General features: G+C 55.1%; 3 protein-coding genes across 7 annotated transcripts; 1 reads left to right on the plus strand and 2 right to left on the minus strand.

The window, feature by feature from the left end:
* The first annotated feature begins 390 nt into the window (after nt 1–390).
* zgc:113223 (uncharacterized protein LOC541424 homolog) lies at nt 391–4,166 on the plus strand. Of its 3 annotated transcripts, XM_061824770.1 has the most exons (8): nt 391–534; nt 1,424–1,481; nt 1,601–1,725; nt 1,791–1,865; nt 2,198–2,293; nt 2,365–2,493; nt 2,956–3,117; nt 3,682–4,166. In XM_061824770.1, exons 1-8 carry the CDS (start codon nt 391–393, stop codon nt 3,832–3,834), a joined length of 942 nt encoding a protein of 313 aa, XP_061680754.1. In that variant the 3' UTR covers nt 3,835–4,166. The 3 variants fall into 3 exon arrangements, 2 of the variants coding, with proteins under 2 accessions (XP_061680754.1, XP_061680755.1); XR_009795702.1 differs by lacking the exon at nt 3,682–4,166 and having other exon boundaries at nt 2,365–2,878; nt 2,956–3,026; XM_061824771.1 differs by lacking the exon at nt 1,791–1,865.
* Nucleotides 4,167–4,222: 56 nt separating this feature from the next.
* Nucleotides 4,223–10,355, minus strand: slc1a8a (solute carrier family 1 member 8a). Of its 2 annotated transcripts, none has more exons than XM_061824756.1 (11): nt 9,126–10,355; nt 7,812–7,850; nt 7,527–7,742; nt 7,187–7,229; nt 6,908–7,115; nt 6,158–6,257; nt 5,851–6,084; nt 5,402–5,596; nt 5,206–5,340; nt 5,042–5,133; nt 4,223–4,700 (listed from the first exon to the last, which is right to left on the minus strand). In XM_061824756.1, the coding sequence occupies exons 1-11, from the start codon at nt 9,573–9,575 to the stop codon at nt 4,664–4,666; spliced, it is 1,749 nt and encodes a 582-aa protein (XP_061680740.1). In that variant the 5' UTR covers nt 9,576–10,355; the 3' UTR covers nt 4,223–4,663. The 2 variants fall into 2 exon arrangements, with proteins under 2 accessions (XP_061680740.1, XP_061680739.1); XM_061824755.1 differs by having other exon boundaries at nt 5,031–5,133; nt 7,812–7,891.
* A 469-nt stretch (nt 10,356–10,824) lies between these two features.
* Nucleotides 10,825–18,331, minus strand: sgta (small glutamine rich tetratricopeptide repeat co-chaperone alpha). Of its 2 annotated transcripts, none has more exons than XM_061824768.1 (12): nt 18,171–18,331; nt 17,514–17,635; nt 17,317–17,435; nt 16,601–16,679; nt 16,426–16,525; nt 15,515–15,619; nt 14,469–14,604; nt 14,338–14,400; nt 13,953–13,990; nt 13,778–13,879; nt 12,695–12,818; nt 10,825–11,346 (listed from the first exon to the last, which is right to left on the minus strand). In XM_061824768.1, the coding sequence occupies exons 2-11, from the start codon at nt 17,611–17,613 to the stop codon at nt 12,707–12,709; spliced, it is 954 nt and encodes a 317-aa protein (XP_061680752.1). In that variant the 5' UTR covers nt 17,614–17,635; nt 18,171–18,331; the 3' UTR covers nt 10,825–11,346; nt 12,695–12,706. The 2 variants fall into 2 exon arrangements, with proteins under 2 accessions (XP_061680752.1, XP_061680753.1); XM_061824769.1 differs by having other exon boundaries at nt 17,514–17,660; nt 18,171–18,326.
* Between the last annotated feature and the right edge of the window lie 58 nt (nt 18,332–18,389).

Consider the following 18,389-nt stretch of genomic DNA (forward strand, 5'->3'; position numbering starts at 1 on the left):
AAAAAAAAGAAGATCCATATTCACACGAATGCTCCGAATCAATGATGAACGATTGTGAAATGCTGATCGGGCTCCAGCGCAGCGCAGGGGTGCGTCTATTCAGAAGGCACAGAGGGCGGCGGGCGGGCCACCCTCCGAACCGCAATAATCCCTCGTCAAGCCGCCATCTAGCGAGCGGGGACGCTAATGAGAAGGAAAATGTCAGTGCCCGATTGACGTTGGTTTTGCCATTTGACCAATGAACGCAAACGGCAAAGCCATTTTTCTTGACTCAGTTTTGGTGATTTTACACTGGGAAAGAAACGCCACGACGGCCAATAACCCGGAAAGTTGGCCTCGCTAGCCCAACGCAAAAGGCTCGGGAGGCGTGCGGCGTCCTGCCGGCGGGGAATGCAACACGCGCAAGCCCGCGCACGCCCAAACGCCGACGCCGAGCTTCCTCTTTGCCGGGCTGGCTTCCACCTCGGCCGTGCTGACATGCGAGGCTACCGCGCTGTCAAGTACTTCCTGTTCATCTTCTGCTACGTCTTCTGGGTGAGTCCGACGCGGCTGTCCCATTCGGCGTCATCTTCTTTTTTCTTACGTTAACGCGCGTTAACGCATGAAGAAAAAGCAGACGGCGAGCGGTAGAGTCTACCAGACACGCGTCAACTCGCCACCGGCAGCCGCGTTCGAGCTTCTCGTCCCATTCTCGGAGGATTGCGTCGTTGGCCGGCGCGAGCACCAAAACGACCGGTCGATGCCCGCCTCGCGTTCTTCGCGCTTCGTTTCACTCTCACTCGCACCGAATGTGCCCTTTTTCTTTCAGGCAAATCAGTTTTCATTTACAGAAGCGCAACTAAGAAAGGGGTTTTTGGTGCCCCCAACCCCCGCCCCCCGCCCACCATGGCGAGACGCGCCCTTTCTAGTACGCGGGGCGGCACGTCCTCTGTGCACGGCCAGCAGACGCCGCCCGGACGTGTGCGCGTCAACATGTCCGACTTCTTCCAACATTTCGGACTGGGCGGAGCTGAGTTTCTCCGGCCCCCCCGCGAGGCGGACCTCCTTCGTCACCGAACCCGACCAAAAGCTGACTCGGCCGACGCCGACGTCCACAGCGGTGTGTGAATTCCCGTCACGCGACGGCCGGCGACCGCCCCTTTTTCTTTTGCCCGGTCGGCCAGGGTTGAGGCCAGCGCGTGAGGGAAGCGCTACGGGACACGAGCGGAAGAATCTTTAGCAACAAACATTTCCGACGCTAACTGGCTTCGCTAACGCCTCCGAGAAGAGAAGTTGTCCGTGGGTTCCGTCGCGTTTTGGCCGTCGCGACTCGGCACTTCGGTTGGCGGTGGGAAGATCGCCGTGACGACCGGGACCAAGCGACGCATGCGGTGACGGAGGTCGTGCGTTCATTTTCATTTTTCATGTTCCTGCCGGTGGTCAGGTGCTGAGCGCCATCCTGATTGTGGTGGGAGTTTACGCCAAAGTCGCCAAGGAGAAAGGTCAGACTCACCTTTGTCCTTCAAGGAGACAGGAAGTGACTGACTTGCATGTCCCTTTCCTGATGGCGAGTTTGTTGCGACGTTCCCGGTGAAGTGAACGCGTGTGCTTGTGCGTGCAGATGTTGTGGACACTTTGGCGTTGGACCCGGCCCTGCTCTTCACGCTGATCGGCTCCCTGAGTTTCTTCGTCACGTTCCTGGGATGTTTCGGCGCACTGCGTAACGGCGCTCGCCTGCTCAAGACGGTAGGACGTCGCAGGCCGACGACGTCACGGCGCGACGCCCTCACCCCGTTTCTCCCGGTTTGTAGTTTGCGTCCATCGTGGCCGCGCTGCTCCTCCTGCAGCTGACGGCGGGGATTGCGGGCTACCTCTTCAGCGACGTGGTAGGTTCTGCGATTTCGTCGCACGCCGAGCGGTCGCGCCCTTTGCGATAAATACTCGCGCGGTGTCAAGTTGGGTCGGCGGACCGATCGATTGAACTTCGGGCAAAACTAGGAACAATTTGGCAACTAGAAGTACCAGTCCTAGACAAATGGCAACTGGTGCACAATTGAACCCAAAGTTGTCCCGCTAGTGTGCACAAATGTCTTACTCGTGAGGCCAAAAGTCGCACGAGTACACGAGCCTTAAGATGGCCACAAAGGCGACGCACTAGATCTCCAATGTAGGACATTCGTGCGAACTTGCGCTGACTTTTGACGACTTTGCTGCGCAGGCGATCGAGCGGACGGAGCGATTGATGATGAAAAGCGTCGTCCGCTATCGGGAGGATCGCGACTTGGAGAACGCCATCGACTTTGTCCAGAAGAAGGTACGAGCGCCCGCCGATCCGTCCGTCGGCGATCTGGCGGACCTTTTTCTCTTGACGGCGCGCACGTGTAGTTCCGGTGCTGCGGCGTGGGCGGCTACAAGGATTGGTCCAAGAACGTCTACTTCGAGTGTTCCGACTCCAATCCCAGCTCGGAGGCCTGCGGGGTCCCCTTCTCCTGCTGCGTCGGCCCCGGCAACCGGGTAAGTCGCTCGCTCCCTTCCGGAAGCGTCTGCGGTTCGAGTCCTTCCGAGTTCGCCGGCCCGACCTTAGCGGTTGACGTCTTTAGGGGTTGGCGACCGAAGTGTCGGGTTGCGAGGCCTAGAAAAGGACAGAAAGAGAGCAAAAAGGACGGAGTGAAGGAACCTTTACCACACCGCTGCAAATCGGAAGATGTCGAATTGATTGTCATTTCTTCTGAGACATTGATGAGTTTGATCAAGGGGTGGGTTGGGGGCGAGAGAGACAGATCAGAAGTGAGCAACGAGAACCTGCAGTAGAAGCAGGACCGCAACCGTTTGCAAGGCAAGTCAAGAACTGGACCGAGACAACCGACAGGCGAGGGGGAAAGGCCGACCCACGGGAAAGGTGGCCCAGGCTGCGGCAAACGTGAAACAGGACCCCCCCGACGTAGACGCCCCATAACCCACGTCGGTCCTCCCCAGACGGTGCCCAACACCATGTGCGGTTTCGGGGCGCAGCGGCGGGACGGGACTCGGGCCTCGCGGGACGTCTTCCTGGCGGGATGTCTGGACGAGATTGTGCAGTGGCTCAACCGAAACGTCAGGACGGTGGCGGGACTCGCCGGCGGACTGCTGCTTCTCGAGGTAACGACGCAAAGATCCGCGTTCGGTTTCCGGGAAACCCGGCAATCGATGCAATACGACGCGAACTGGCAAAAGGCTTTAGAGAGGCGCACGTCTTTATTTGTCCACTCGGGGTCGCCACTTCCAGCACTGCGTATCTCTCGCTTGACTTTGGGAGTCGTCCGATTCGATTCCAACTGCAAACAGAGCAATCGTTCTTTCCCGTTTCCTGATGTTTTCTTTGAAATGGCCCCAGCGACGAAGAGGCCGCGGAGGCCGGTCGATTCTTTCTCCAAATGATTTTCTGGTGTCAAACTTTGCTTTTTAAAGTTTTCTACCGATTGTCGGCTCACTCGCCTTTGATTGATTTATCGGTCTCAACAAAGTTGTCAACGTCGATCGAGCATTTGTTCCCGTCCATATCGCTCTGAGCGCGTACGCTCCGGGAACGTCTTTCCACTGGAAATAGAGCCACGCGCTACGTGAAAGTCTACATTTTGATGAGCGCGAGACTTTGGCTGAGTTGCCAGCGGAAAAATGTCCTGAAGCGCAAATGACTCTTTGAGCGGCCGCGTTTCTGCGCAGGCGTGCGTGATGTCGTTGGCGGTGGCTCAGGCGTGCTGGATCAACAAAGTTCGGCAACGACAGAAGGCGGCGGCGGCACGAGCGAGCAGGAGCGCGTCGCACAACAAAGACCAGGTGTGGTTTCCCGCCTTCGCCGGCTTTGACGACCAATGAGACGACGTCCCGACCGAGAACCCGTTTCCACGGTGACCGCTGAGCTGCGCGCGCACCCAAACAACTCGAAAGCCCAACGCTAACTTTGCACACAAATTGCTGCACGGGACACTTCACATAATACCGTGAAAAAGTTGAAGGCCAAAGAATTAAAAAAAAAAATTGCTTTGAAGATGAGATTTCTTGTTCTTCTCTGAAGACGCGACAAAGAATGGAATTCACGGCAATGTTGAACGCACTATAAAAGGCGCCGAAGTGGACCGCGGAGCATCCTGACGCCGCAACAAAAGTCCGGAACGCTGACGCTCGGCTCGCCCTCTCGATGAGAAGCTAGCGGCTAACGGTTGACATGCTGAACTACGACTGTCACACAAAAATGGCTGTTTTTGTACAGTTTTTATTTCATCACTACTATAACCTTATAAATATAGAAAAAGTTAGCATGAGTTGAAAATTGGCACTCAGAAGACGTGAAAATTAAGGCAGTTCCTTTCACACCGAAAGTCCGAGCGACGTCAAAGTCAAGGGAGCGCTGTTGCCATGGTGACGTTCCGATAGGAAACAGGAAGTAAAAGACCAGAACTTGGCAGGAAGCGTGAGACCGCACGCCAGCGCGCGGTCTCACGCGCACCTGAAGATCGCTTAGGCTACATGGTGGTCGGGTGGAATAGAGTCCAAAAAAAAAAAAAAAAAAAACGGCAGCAGTCCGAAGTTCCTTAGCGACCCGTCGTCGTGGCGACAGTCAGCTGGTTAGCGGCGGCTCACACTTGGCAGATGTTGTAGTAGACGGTGTGCGCCGCGTCGCCGTCTTTGTGCGTGTGCACGTGGGTCATGGGCACGTCGTGCGTGCCGTACGATGGGAACGCCTGTCGGGGAACAAAAAAAAAAAAGAGGCGGCGCCGTGAGTGAGGTGAGGCCAGGGCCGTTAGCTGGCACCGTTAGCCTGTGCCGTTAATGAGTGTCGCTGTTAATGAAGTGAGTGCTGTTAGCCACGCAAAGGTGTGCAAAAACCGGGGCGGTTGGGATGGGTTTTGGCTCCAGGCATTTGCCTTCTAGGCGGGACCTCAATTCGGTCGGTGACGAAAGCGGCAATTTTCCAGCGACACCCTTTCTGGAAACCTTTGGCAAATGTAGCGCAAAGCCTCGAATTGAACAGAACCCTTCCGGAAAGGTTCGATGCGCGCGTTGCCGCTGACCTTTCCCTCACCGCCCAGGGGGAAGTCCTTGCGACACAGGTGGGCGATGATGCCCGCGGCCAAGGCGTCGCCCAGCACGTTGACCATCGTGCGAAAGCGGTCCCTGCGCACACGCACGCACGCCCGCGTCACATGACCGGCAGATGGCAAACACGCGCACGCGACGACGACCTACAGGATCCAATCGATGGCCACGATGAGCGTGATGTCGTCGGGGGGCAGTCCCACGGAGGTCAGCACGATCACCATGGTAACCAGGCCAGCCTGAGGGATGCCGGCCGCGCCGATGCTGGCCGCCGTGGCGGTGATGCTGGTGGGCGCGCACGGGCGGTCACGGAACTGACCCAACACCCGTCGGTCACGGCGGTTACCTGATGGTGACCAGCTGCCCGAAGTCCAGCTCGTAGTCGTTGACCTGCGCGATGAAGATGGCGGCCACGGCCTCGTAGAGGGCGGTCCCGTCCATGTTGATGGTGGCGCCCACGGGCAGCACGAAGCGGGCGATCTGCCGGTCCACGTGGCACCGCTCCAGGAGACACTTCATGGTGATGGGCAACGTGGCCGAGCTGCGTGGGCGCACAAACGCCGGCCGTCACGTGCCAAAAAGGGGCGACGGTGGGGGGGGGATCGAAGTGGCGTAACGCCCCCCGGCACGTGGAGAGCCCGGGGGTCTCCCTTTCTGCGACAAACTCAATTTGAACTACATCCCTGCCAATTCTGCGCTCCGTCCGGTTCCGAATTGACTCCAAAGTTGACCTCCCGGCTCCGACTAAAAGTTCTTTCAGTCGGGTCTCCGCGACCGCTCCTCCTTTCGACTGACCTGGACGAGGTCGCCAGGGCGATGACCAAGGCCTGCAGCAGCCCGCGGATGAACGTGAACGGGTTCTTCCGGGTCAGCAGGAAGTAGAAGAGGGGCAGCAGAACCAGACCGTGCACGAAGAGGCCGGCCAGGACGGTGACGCCGTACCAGCCCAACTTCCGGCCCAAAGTGCTCGGGTCCTGCATGTCCAGGATCTTCCCGGCCACCAGGAAGACGATCCCGAACGGGAAGTACCTGAAAACGGGCATCTGTTAGCGGGCGGCGCCGGACCCCGCCGACTCTCGCCAACGGATACTTTTGCGCTCACCACACGGCGGCGTTGATGATCTTCATGACGCACTCGTTGATGCACTGGCAAACGTTGACGAGCGGCGCGCCGCGCTCGCCCATCCTGCCCAGCAACAAGCCTGTGACGTCGCACAAATACGCACACACACTTGTACAAGGTCCAAAAAAGTACTTTGACCCGTCTCGCTTGACAGAGTCTTGTGTTTTTTTTTTTTTTTTTTTTTGCTATTGTTGACAGATCTTGATTAAAGCGGGAAGAAAAAAAAAAAAATTCTACAGACTTTGTAGGAGTTGTCGACGGGTGGGAAAAGCGCTACCGATGCGGTCGAATGTTCCGGTGGGGGGGACGACCACGAGCTGCATTTTTTTTTTTTAAACGGCAAAGAGCCACACGATACGCATAACGAGACCTTTTGAAAAATGGACATTTTGCGCCGTCTCATCACACAAGCAAACTGACAGTTGGTCTGACGTGAGTTGCCGGAGCAAATTTCTTCAGATGGGGCTTCCGTTGGCTCTTTGCGCTTGAAGCGGGCCCGCCGCTACCAGAACTCCAAAAGCCGATTCGTGACATTTTGATGATCCGATGCCGTTTTTATGCGGAGGCGGCGGCCGTGTGCAATTTTGTGGTTTGCGCGAAATGGCAATGAACCTTTTTTTCCCTGCCGCTTCGAGAGCGACTTTGGCAAATTCGTTTTGTGGGAAGAAGGCGATCCCTCCCACTGGGAATCTGCTAGCGCGAAATATCCCGATACGTCGCGAGACTCACCCATCGTGGCCGAGAAGATGACGATGCCGAGCACGTTCATCTGTTGGCTGCTTCCCGGGCCGGTCTTGTACGTCACCTCCGGCGGCGGCGTCAACTCCAGCAAAACCGTCCGTCCTTTGCCGTCGCCCTCCCCGGGCACCACGTACACGAAGTTGGGGGTCACCGACCTGGCGGGCACCTTCAGGATTTGCACCAGGTCCGTCTTGTACTGAACACGCCGAGGGGAAGCGTGAGAACGGCGAGCGTCAACGCGCCGGCGACGGCGAGCTGACGCCTTACCTGCTGGAACGTCGCCTCGATCAGATTGGACGGGACCATGTTCCTGCGGGCGGAGCAGCGGGCGGTCACGCGACGTTCACGTGCTACATCGCGCTTCGGAGGAGATCATCGGCGCGAGAAGCTAAGCCGGCGCTCGGCCTGGCAGATTACTCGAAATAGAAACGTTAGCCCGGCGGCTAATTGGATCCACGTGCCTTTCCGCCGGAGCGTGACCGCGTGAACGCAGTCGGCGTGCCGGCATCCGCTACTGACCTCAATTGATGGCTCGCCAACGGTGCGAGGGAAAAGGTCAACGTTTCGGAGCAAAGAACGCAAAAGGGGAGGAGTTTGCGGACGAGACCTGATGAGGTCCAGGAGGGCGTCGGCCGAGGTCATGACGGGCCCGCCGCCCAGCCGGTTGCTCTCCATGTCGGTGCCCGCGCCGGGCTTGATGATGACCACCAGCACGATGCCCACCACCACCGCCATGAACGTCGTCCACAGGTAGTACGTCACCGTCAGCACGCCCATGCGGCAGCACGCCCGAGACTCCATCGACGACAGGCCCGACATCAAGCTGCCGCGCCAAAAGACAAGTCAGGACGGGGGCGGAGCCGACGGGACGGGACGGGACGCCGAGGCCGACCTGGACGTGATGAGCGGCAGGATGAGCATCTTCAGCATCCTCATGAGGAGTTCCCCCGGGAACGAGAAGTAGATCTTGGCCTGCGTCAAGAAAAAGACTCCAAACGGGGGCGGGGCCTCTCTACCTTGACGTACAAAAACCGTCACGACGGACTTTGGCTGCGTGCGCGCGCGACAACTTCTGCACTCGTCAGCCAACGACAGCACATCCGCCGGCTGGACTCGACCGACATCAAAAGGTAAGCAAAGCTGCAGTGTCGGCGCACTCGGCGTGAGCAGCGACGAGTTGGCGCCGGTCCTAAAAGGGTCCGCAAAGTTTTCGCACTTATCTTGAAAAAGTGACTGACTTGCTCAGCTGATTACTTACTGGCCCTCCCCGTGACAGCATTTCAAACGGCGTCAATTTGACGACGTGTCACCGACACACCCGCGAAATGCAAAATCGCAGCCAGAACCAGAGCAAACAGGAAGCGGAAAATGCCACAGGAAACAGATGGAACGGGTCGGATTAGGCTCCGCCACCCACGAACCGCCTTAATCCCGCCGCCGGCAGGAAGTAGGACATTGGGTCACCGGACGAGATTTTATTTTGGCCGTTTACAATCAGCAACGCTTTGGTGGTGGCGACGTGAAAATCGAAAGTTCGACGACTGCCGTTTTTCTAGGGGGCCTGGCGTCGATGCCGTCGAGAAGCCCGACGGCAAAGGCGCGGCGCCTCTTTGAGACGGAAGCGCGTCTCAGGACGTCCTCCTTTGCGGCCCTCCGCGACTCTCCCGGTCGGTTTCCGTGGCAACCCGCTGAATCCTCCCAATTCTTCGGCGACCACGAGGAGGAAGTCTCTCATTCGAGGAATTTAGCGGTCCGTCCGCAGGCCAAACGGACCGCGCTGCGGTCGCCGCCATCCCGGCGCCCAAAGCCTTTTACAAAGCCGCACGCCGCCGCTGCCACGCGAGGCCCAGGGTGGATTTCAGTCAGGACACGCGGGCGGACGGCCGGAACCGGGATTGGAACCGGCGGCCGAAGGCCCGCTCTAATTACTGATCCACAGCCAGCAAATAGTAACGGAAATGACACCCCCCCACCCCCCCACCCGTCCCCGGCCTATTTTTTTTTTTTTTTTTTTTTAAAAAAAAAACCCATCCTGAAGATCCCCGCCTTCGTGATTATTCAATCGCCACGATTTAGTCGAATTAGCCCGTCTTGTTTAGTTTGTTCGGAACGAGACGCAAACTGCACTTAGGACCTACTTTTTCGGAGGAACTTATTCGCCCCGCCCCAGACTTCTCAATGCGGTCTGAATGTGACGAGCGTGTACCTGCGTGGAGAGTTGCGTCCCCCTCAGCACGAAGCCCAGCGTGCAGCCGGTCAGCACGGCCACCACCGACAGCGTCAGGAGGCCGCTCCGCTTGGCGAAGTTCCGCAGCGCCGGGCGGACGTCTCGGCCGAAGGTGGCGCGGACGAAGGATTCCAGACGCTTCGCCCTCCCTCCTCCGTCTCCGGCCCCGCACGACGAGCGTTCAGACCGAGCGTCCTCCTCGCCGCCGCCGCCGCCGCCCAGCAGAAGCTCGTCCATGATGGGAGAAACGGCAAAGCGGGAGCTCGCCGGCTTCTCGCGCAGGGGGAGCGGGATTAAGTCGGCGGACTTAGCTGGCCTAAGAGGCTTAGCGTCAGGTACCGCGCTCACGTTCCTCTTCTCTCTTCTGCGGACCGCGGGTTCAGAGGTCAACTCGGGCTCAGGAGACTGAAAAAGCGTCTTCCCGGACATCCGTCGATCAAACGGGGAGGTAGCCACGTCGACTCGAGGACTGAGATCCGCTGCGCGTCCGCACAAACGGTGACCCCCGCTATCAGCTTTTAGGCTCCCGAAATGTTTTTTAATCAATAAATAAATGGCTGGCTGTTAGCGATGACTGCGTCTTGTTTGGCCAGAGACTCTCCACGCTTTGCTTTTTAGCCGCAGCTACCAAAGGCGGGAAGGAGCCGTTGCTCTCCATTCTTCTGGGAAGCTCGTTACACCGTCCCCCTCGGACGACGTCGGAACAGCTCCGGATGAAGACTTACAAACAAACACATTTGGAACTTTCCTGAATGGGAAGATTTCTTTGATGACAAAAAGTCAGGAATGCAGTTTTGAACATTTTGTCGGTTTTCTTTGAGGGGGGGGGGGGGGGGGCTCCCCATTATTCTTGGGTTGCAATCACGTGATCATTTTTACAGACAAGCTCGGCGTTGCAGACATCACCAGGGCAACATCTACAGACACGTTTCCCGCCAACTTGAATTCACTCGACGATGTCGCCAAAGCTAGATATGTACAGAAGATCAAACTCTGTGACGATATCGATCCGTACACTTTCAAAGGATCTGAAAGACTTCCGTGAAGTCCGATATTCCGACACTAGAAATACACGTTTAGCGCTTCCAAAACGATCAGAACAGACTTTCAAATAACTGTTTGCCTTGCGCACTTGAGCTTCGTTCAGATCTGCACGTCGTATATTGGCAAGCCACTTTTGTTGACGATTTTTCGATATTTTTACATAGAGAACGCTTCTGATGCAGAAGAGGAACCAAACTTTTTGGAATCCGCACACACAAGCAGCACGATGACATCTCGGCGGAAAAGAAGACCCCGCCGACAGTCGAGCGCGGCCTGCGGGGCTGCTTCCGACACGTGCTACTGGAGGCCTTCCCTGGATCGAAATCGGAAAAGGATCAAAACATTTTAGAGCAAAATGACTTACCTGGCAAGACCCAAAGCACAAAACAATGGTTGCTAAAAAAAAAAAAAAAAAAAAATAACAATAATAAGAAGAAAAAGTTCATCCAGTTCTCGTCCAACATCACCTCACCTCGATGCCGTCGACCGCAAAATCCACTCGGAAAAAAAATTGAAATTTGACATTGGCGAAAAGAAGCCTGGAAACGTTCAAGTTGGAACAAATGACAAAAGTTTGCGAGCCACGCAAAAAGGCTTCGAGACGGACGGGCGGCTGCCAATATTGCTCCACACGCTACTTTCTGGCTTTTATTGATTTGAAATGACAACAATACAATTTGACTTTGGAACTGCAATTTGCGTTGATTTCTTCTATCCAGCTGCCGGTAAAGTGGAGCTCAACTCGCAGCTCGACAAAAGGTTAAACAGTCAACTTTTGTCTTCACCGACGACGACTTGTGAGGAATTCATGTCAACCCGACCAACCGACGAGCGAGCGAGCGAGCCAGAGGCAGAGACAAAAAAAATCTTTTCAATTGTTCCAACGAATCGGAGCCTCAATCGTTGATTGGCCTCAGGAGGCATCCGCGGGGTCGTTCTGGGGAGAGGACACTCAAAAGCACACAGTTGTCGGGGGCTGGTGGGGGGGGGGGGGGGCGGCGACTGGCTCCTATCATGCGGAGATTCTTGGGTGACCAATCAAAAGTTCATCTCAGTCCTCGCAGCCACAACAATCGTCCCAAAGTCCAAAGAAAAGCTGCTCGCTCGCTCGCTCGGTCGGTCGGTCGGTCGCCTCCCCCACTCGAGCGCGTCCTGCCTGCAGATCACAACAAAAGTGGCTCCTTTTTGGGCTCAAAAAGGAGCCAAAAGCCGAAGAGACCCGAGATACGACCGTGCGCAAAGTCAAAGCACGGAAAAAAAGAACCTGGATGCCTCCCTGCCGCGAACATCCCCACGCTCAACTTGTCAGCCGCCTCATGCCAACCACGCAATCGACGCCTTTGAGCCACGGGTCCGGTTCTCGTACGACGGCGTCGGTCGCTCGGTCGGTCCTTCGCGTCGCGGATCGCTTCGAGTACACCAGAATACTGCGAGATGTGGTGTCGCCGCACGGCCTTCAAACGCCGGCCCGAAGCGGGCCAAATCCCGCTTCCCGACAAGTCGCGCAGGGGCCGAGCGCAATCCCGGAAACTTGAGGCAAAAGCCAGAACTTGGCGAGCCGAGCCGAGCCGAGCGCTCGTCCTTTGTCTTCTTTTCTCCTTTTGGGAGCTTGGAAAGAACACGACGAGAACCGCACTGCTTTTTTTTTTTTTTTTTTTTTGGTTTGGATCAGATTTCGCTTCAATGACCTTTTTCCACATTTTCTTGCTTTGAAGTTGATGTCCTCAATGAATTTGTGTTTTTCAAATACATACGGCAATTATTATGAACGCCTCTAATCTGAAATTGACATGAGGATGGACGTGAAGGACTCTGGACCAAGACTCGTTTGGATTTCTCTCGTGATCGCAGTCGACACGTTTGTTGTGAAAAAGGTTGCACTTCCATTCCAATACGATAAAAACATCTCCGCTTCCAATTTGACGTCATCGAAATTTGCGTCTTTTCGTAAACGGACGCGACTCCGATTCTTGGTGGCGCCGTTTCAAAGAGGAAAAGACCCGTTTGCTGGCAAGATATCGCAGGACGGCACACTCGGCGCCGCTCGGTCCAGAGGAGGAATCGGCGCAAGCCGCCAACCGCCGCAGTACTTTCAACCCGAGATGAAAGATAACGTCTCGTGCTGCCAAAGTTCGTTAGCTGCTCATCCATTAACGACGGCAGCCCCGACGCAAAATCGCTACCCGGAGACGCTCGCGACGGACCTCCCGACGCGTCCTACGTCGGATCGGACGCTAGCGACGACTTTCACGCAACGGCGCCTCGCGGAGCGCAACACCCGAAAGGCCGAGTTCCTCTTTAGCGACGGCTGCCGTCGCCAGAACGGAAACGCGGCGCTAACGCCAACGTGAGGAAACCCAAGGAAAAGTTTCTACGCACAAATTGTCAACGGCGCTGTTGCGAATGGGAGGGAGAACAGGAGAAGAAACGCGTCAGGTCCGCGTCAAGCTTCACAGATAAGATGTGGGGAACCCCCCCCCCCCCCCCCCCCACCCCAGCTTTACCAGACAAGGCCGTCACGGCTGCTCTTCGTTTCCGGCGCTCGGCGTGCGATTGCGTATTTGACTCCTCAGCTGCTCGATCAGTTCGGGATTTTGTTGTTGCATCTGCTGAGCAAACTGCTGACCTCTAATACACACACACACAGAGAGAGAGACGCACACACAGGTTAGCATCATCGTTTTTGAAAGCGACGACGTGCCCTCCTTCACTTTTCACATCAGCAACGAGGTCATCCGTCCATTTTCCCAAGCGCTTCTCCTCTCGCCGACAATTTAGAGGATTCGACTAACCTCGCATGCAAAGTACCCGTAGAAACGGGAGGCCTTGAATCCGCCGTGCCACTTGACATCATGTTTGTTTGTTGCTTTCAAATATGGATGTACTTCAGACGCAAGCCAGCAAAAAAATTCTTGGTTTTGCATTTTGAATAAAGAATAACATCGAAATCAACTTGGGGGGCGGGTTGCACAACAGGACAAAACAAACACGAACAAAAAAACCCAATAATATATATATAAAATCAATGCCAAAATTTGGAATTTCAATGAAATCTGCTTGATTTCTCGTCTGATTTTTTTTTTTTTTTGGGAAGGGGGGGGTTCTGGCCCCCCCCCCCCACTTGAGCGGGCCCATCCGACTGCACTCTGGGGCCGGAAAAGAATTCACCAAAATCGTCATCCTGTTTCACTTCCTCCAGGAAAATATGAAATGCAATATTTTGCCGCTTTTCCTGGCCTCTGCTAACGTCAAAGTGACTTCCCCGTAAAATGCCTCACAGTTCTGAGGGCCCGGGTTCAAATCCTGGCCCCCGCCTGTGAGGCGTTTGCATGTTCTCCCCGTGCCTGCGTGCGTGGCTTTCTTTTGGAGCACTCTTCTAATAAGCTCCCGTCTTGGGTTTTGCAAGAAATGGAATTCCAAATGAGAAAATATTTGCTCGAGACATGAAACGTCTTCATGGCGTTGGCGTTTTCACGGGGGGTTGGGTCAAGGTTCGGGCTTTTGGGTTCAAACCCGATTTGCAAATTTGACGCAGGGTCCGTCCTCCATCGGCGGGTCATAAAAGAGCGAGCGACACGTGCACGTACGCTTGAATGAGTCCCGATAAATCTCCGCCCTGCGCGGCTCCCGGGACTCCGCCTCCTCCGCCGGCCATCCCGCCGTACGCCCCCGACATCATTCCTGACATCCTGAGGCACAGCGACACGCCCGTCACGCCACGTTGGGGGAAACGCCGGCAAAGGCAAACCCGAGCGCACTCACATTTGCTGGACCTGAGGGTTCGTCATCAGCGACGACGCCTGCGCACACGGACAAAAAGAAAGATGAGCGGACCACAAACTACGCCAGATCGCCGCTACCGGAAACGGCAAATCCACTTCCGCTTTCTTGGTCACGTAACGAAGAGAGCTGAAGTGGATTGGCCGGCTGTTGGCTCGTGACCCGGAGCAGCCCCGCCCTCCCAACACTCAATTTCGACGCCACTGGCCTTTGAATTTTTGGACGTGGCGAAAAGTTGAAGCGAACTTTCGTTTCAAAGCCATCAATGTCGATTTGACAACATCCACGTTTCATTCAAATCCCGCCGCCACAGAGCCACATATTTATTTCCTGGCGTAGAAAACGAGCGGTGCCGCCGTCTTCTCACCATGTTCATGAAACCGGGATTACTGAGCAGTCCGGCCAGGTCCACGCCGCCCATTCCCGCCGTCTGGAGAACACACAGAGACACTTGTAGGCGGGTACAAACGCGCGACGCCGAGAGTGCGCGGTCTTTACGGGGCTGCCGGCGTCCATCTTGTCCTCGGCGACCTTCAGGTTGGCCTTGTAGGTGTCGTTGTCCGGGTCCAGTTCCAGAGCTTTCTTGTAGAACGTGACCGCCTCCGCGTGCTTGTTGAGGCTCGCCAACGCCAGCCTGCGTGCGTGCAACAAGTTCTCGTCAAGATGTTTTGCCTTCCGAGCCCGAGCCCGGCCGGAATAGCAGCGGATCGGCGCCCGTCCGACGCGGACTGTGGTCTTTCGCCAGAGTTCTCTCGTCATCAACCGCAAAGTCCACTTGTGAGCAATTAGCCAATGTTTCTAAACCTTGAAAATGTGATTTGAGCTTGTGGACGAGCTCGACGGGTTTTGTGCCGATTCTGCCCCTGACTAACGAGGCGCCCCCCCCCCCCCCCCCAATACACAGCAAGCGCAACAAATGAGTTGGCACGAGGGAAAACGTTGCAGTATGACTGGAGGTGTGCAGCGCCCCAAGTTCCCACATCAGGCCGTCGTCAGACCCCCCCTCCCGAACTCAAACTCGTAAATACGGTTCAGATTTTTGTCCAAAACAAACTTTTGTTCACCGAACTGGCTCGGGAACATCTTGCTCATTGAAATGAATACTAATGTTTTTCTAACATGAATAATTGCCACTCACCATCATGAGTACAATCAAAATAATCGCATTTATTATTTTGGACACAATTAGGCAACCTCATCATTCAACCGGCGACGCCATCTATGAAAAGAAAAATGTTTGCTAATCCTTACGATGATCGGCAGCAAAGATTTCTGACCGTCGGAAAAGATTTGAAGTACATATTTTCAGCATTTTGGCGGGTAATGCTTTGATTTGAGTGAGGCCCGTACAATTAAAAGGTCCTCAGAACTTTTTAAAGGGCTTGAAACAATACGGGATAAAAAGTCACCAAACGAAGATGCGAGCCAGTCCAAAGTGTGACGGGCCCAGGACTTAACGCGGCCCCCCACCGTCTTTTTGGATGCCGACCACGCGCGCCGCGTTAGCAAGAGCGAGTGCCCGCACGCAAGCCGCAGGCGCTCACCCCATCCTGCCGTAAGCTTTGCTGTAGGTGGGGTCGATGCCGATGGCCCGCTCGCAGTCCTGCACCGCTCCCGCGTAATTACCCAGCTTGCTCAGCGCCGCCGCCCTGCGGACGAGAACGCGTCACGTTTGGCCCGCTTTAGACACGGAGGAGCCGCATTAAACTTCCAACGTCCAAAGACAGCAACTTGCTATCAGGTATCAATTTGATTGCACATAATCAAACTTGGTCTCCTCGTCATTCAGGGTCCAAAACAAACAAAACAAAAAAACCCCCCGATGCCACTTTTGCCCTTCGCCGCCTTCCCAGAGGTCGGCCCGCATCTTTTTCTCAGGCAAAATAACGTCTCCGACTTGCGTATGCGGGGCTCTTTTGAATTCATATTTCACGCCAAAGAGACAACATGACATCCCAAATAGTAGAACAAGTTGCTCTGGCAGAATATTGCCCCTTCTGGCGCCAGCGACCTTCCAACCGTTTGGAGGTGACCCCAATGCGGCAAAATCAAAGTATTTCTACGGAAGGAAATATTTGCCACCGGGATTTGAATTAAATTTAAAAAAGCCCCTGAAAAGTCAAATTCACATTGTTTTTTCAAAGCGATGACATTTCAGCTATTTGCCGTATCAAAAATTCAAAGGCAATATTTTCAGTCTCCTGAGATTCGAGCGGCTACAGTTCGCCGTCTAACGACCAGCCAATCCAGTGACGCTTTCTGAGTCACGTGACGTCAGCGTCACAGGATTGGCCGAGTTTGGGCTTCTGCCTTCTTCACCGGCACTTCTTAGCCAACGCCCGACGTTCACCCGCTTCCACGACGCCAAATCTCAGCCGACACGCAGACAGCGGGGGCCGGGATTCAAACCGGCTACCCACGAAGCGGATCCGACCCGGCCTGGCGGCGCGCTGACCTATTGCAGTAGTAGACGGCGTTCTGCGGGTTGACGCCGATGGCTTTGGAATAAAACTCCACGGCGGCGGCGTAGTTCTCCACCTTCATGTGATCGTTACCTGGCGGCAGAGCGTCGCGTCGCGTCACGTCACGTCAAGCGGGCAGACGACGCGCGCAACGCACGGCCACATTACCGTCGGTCTTGAGTCTCTCGGCCTCGGCTCGCTGCTCCTCGCTGACGTCGGTCTTCGTGGCGTTGTTGTTCACCTGCGACTGCGACAGGAAAAAAAAAAAAGAAAAAACCCGCCAGCTTCTTCAAAAGTTGGCGGACAATTAAAACGTCACGCGTGGCTTCCACGCCGTTCTTAAGGCGATGCCGCCCAACCCGACCGACTGGCGCACGTGAACGTGCTCAGGCGGAGCCGGATTGCGCCCAGATATTTTGGAAAGTCACTCGTGTTGGGGATAATTTCTCATGACATACGCGAGCAGTACATTCTAATGAATCTTTCGTTCTTAGCCGCATCCTCTATCTGTAGCAACCCGCCTCACTCCATCTTTTTATGATTATTTTTTCTTCCTTTTTCAGCAAACAACCGTTTACGGCGTCCACACGTCCAGCGGCTCGATGCGCACTCGTCATTTTACGGGCCAGTCCAATCGGGTTTGACTTTGCGTTGCCAATCTTAGTGATTGGCGAGTAGGAAATGATGACCGCTACTGCGAGCATTCATTCGCTTCTTCCAGCCAAATCACTCCGATATGATTTTGAATATTATACCAACCAAAATGTTGAAGTGCCCAACGTGACCAAACTCGGTATTTTGACAGACTGTCATTCTGGGCAAGTCGTGTCGAGTTGCTTATACAAAAATATCGGGGGCGTCGGCAGCTTTCGGCGCGCCGCTACCTTGTCGTCGTCAGCGGCGGCGGCGGCAGAAGCGAAGATCTCCGGCAACGTCAGCGGGACCGCGAGGCTCTGGTCGTCCGCGGACACTTCAAAGGCCGTCTCCAGACACTGGACCGCCACTGCGGAGCGACACGTTTGAGGAGGGAGGGAGGGAGGAAGGAAGGTGGCGCAGTGTGGGAATTTCGAGCGCCGCTCACCTTCCAGGCTCTCCTGGGCACCCGACGACAGATTACCAGACTCGAGCTGCTGGTGGAGGAAGCGGATGATGGAGAAGGCGAGACGCTTGTGGTCGGCCATGGCGGACGCCGCTGTGCGATTACTGCGAGACAAGCACTCAGCTTCGACTTTGACAGGTCGCATGGCAACAAACGGGAACGTGCTGTCAATCGCTTGTTTTTTGTTTTTGCAATTGACTCAGTCTTTGATTTGAAGGGTACATGCATTAAAAAGAGCGCACGGAGATTTTCTAAAAATAATAAGTCCAACATAGTGTTTGACTGAAAGGAAGACTTCGTATTAGTTTGTGTTGTTGTTTTGTTATCCCGATGTTGACCTTTTCGCGCAACGACTGTAATTAATTCGAAATATTTCGGATAACTATTAACTTTCTAAATATTTATCACAAGAAAATGCTAGGTCCACCAGAGTAACGTTTTCAAAATATCCGCCTAACAACGCTGTTGTAACTCATTGAAAGTTTCAAACAATTCTACAAAATATGACCAGGTCCACACGAGCAAGGCCACGCGCGAAGCTAGCTGCTAACAAGCTAAATGCGCTGATTTGGGGCATGAAGGCCATCAAAATGGACGCCAGCTGAGTTCATTGTAAAAGTTGACCATTGGTCGTCTTACCAAATGTTTGAGTGCTTCAGAGGCGGCTGGCAGCGGGGGGACTAAAATGTTGACTTTCTTGTTGCTGCTCTTTCCGCTCGCTCGGGAAAGCCAACCCAGCAAAAGTTTACCGGCGCGTGCTTATGACGTCACGCACCCGCAACTTTCGACTCTTCGTGAACGTCAAAGCATTTTGAGTCGGCCGTTCTATTGCTTCTGGAGCATTTTGGGAGTCCACTG

The sequence above is a fragment of the Syngnathoides biaculeatus genome, chromosome 7 (assembly GCF_019802595.1).
Source record: "Syngnathoides biaculeatus isolate LvHL_M chromosome 7, ASM1980259v1, whole genome shotgun sequence".
NCBI lineage: Eukaryota > Metazoa > Chordata > Actinopteri > Syngnathiformes > Syngnathidae > Syngnathoides > Syngnathoides biaculeatus.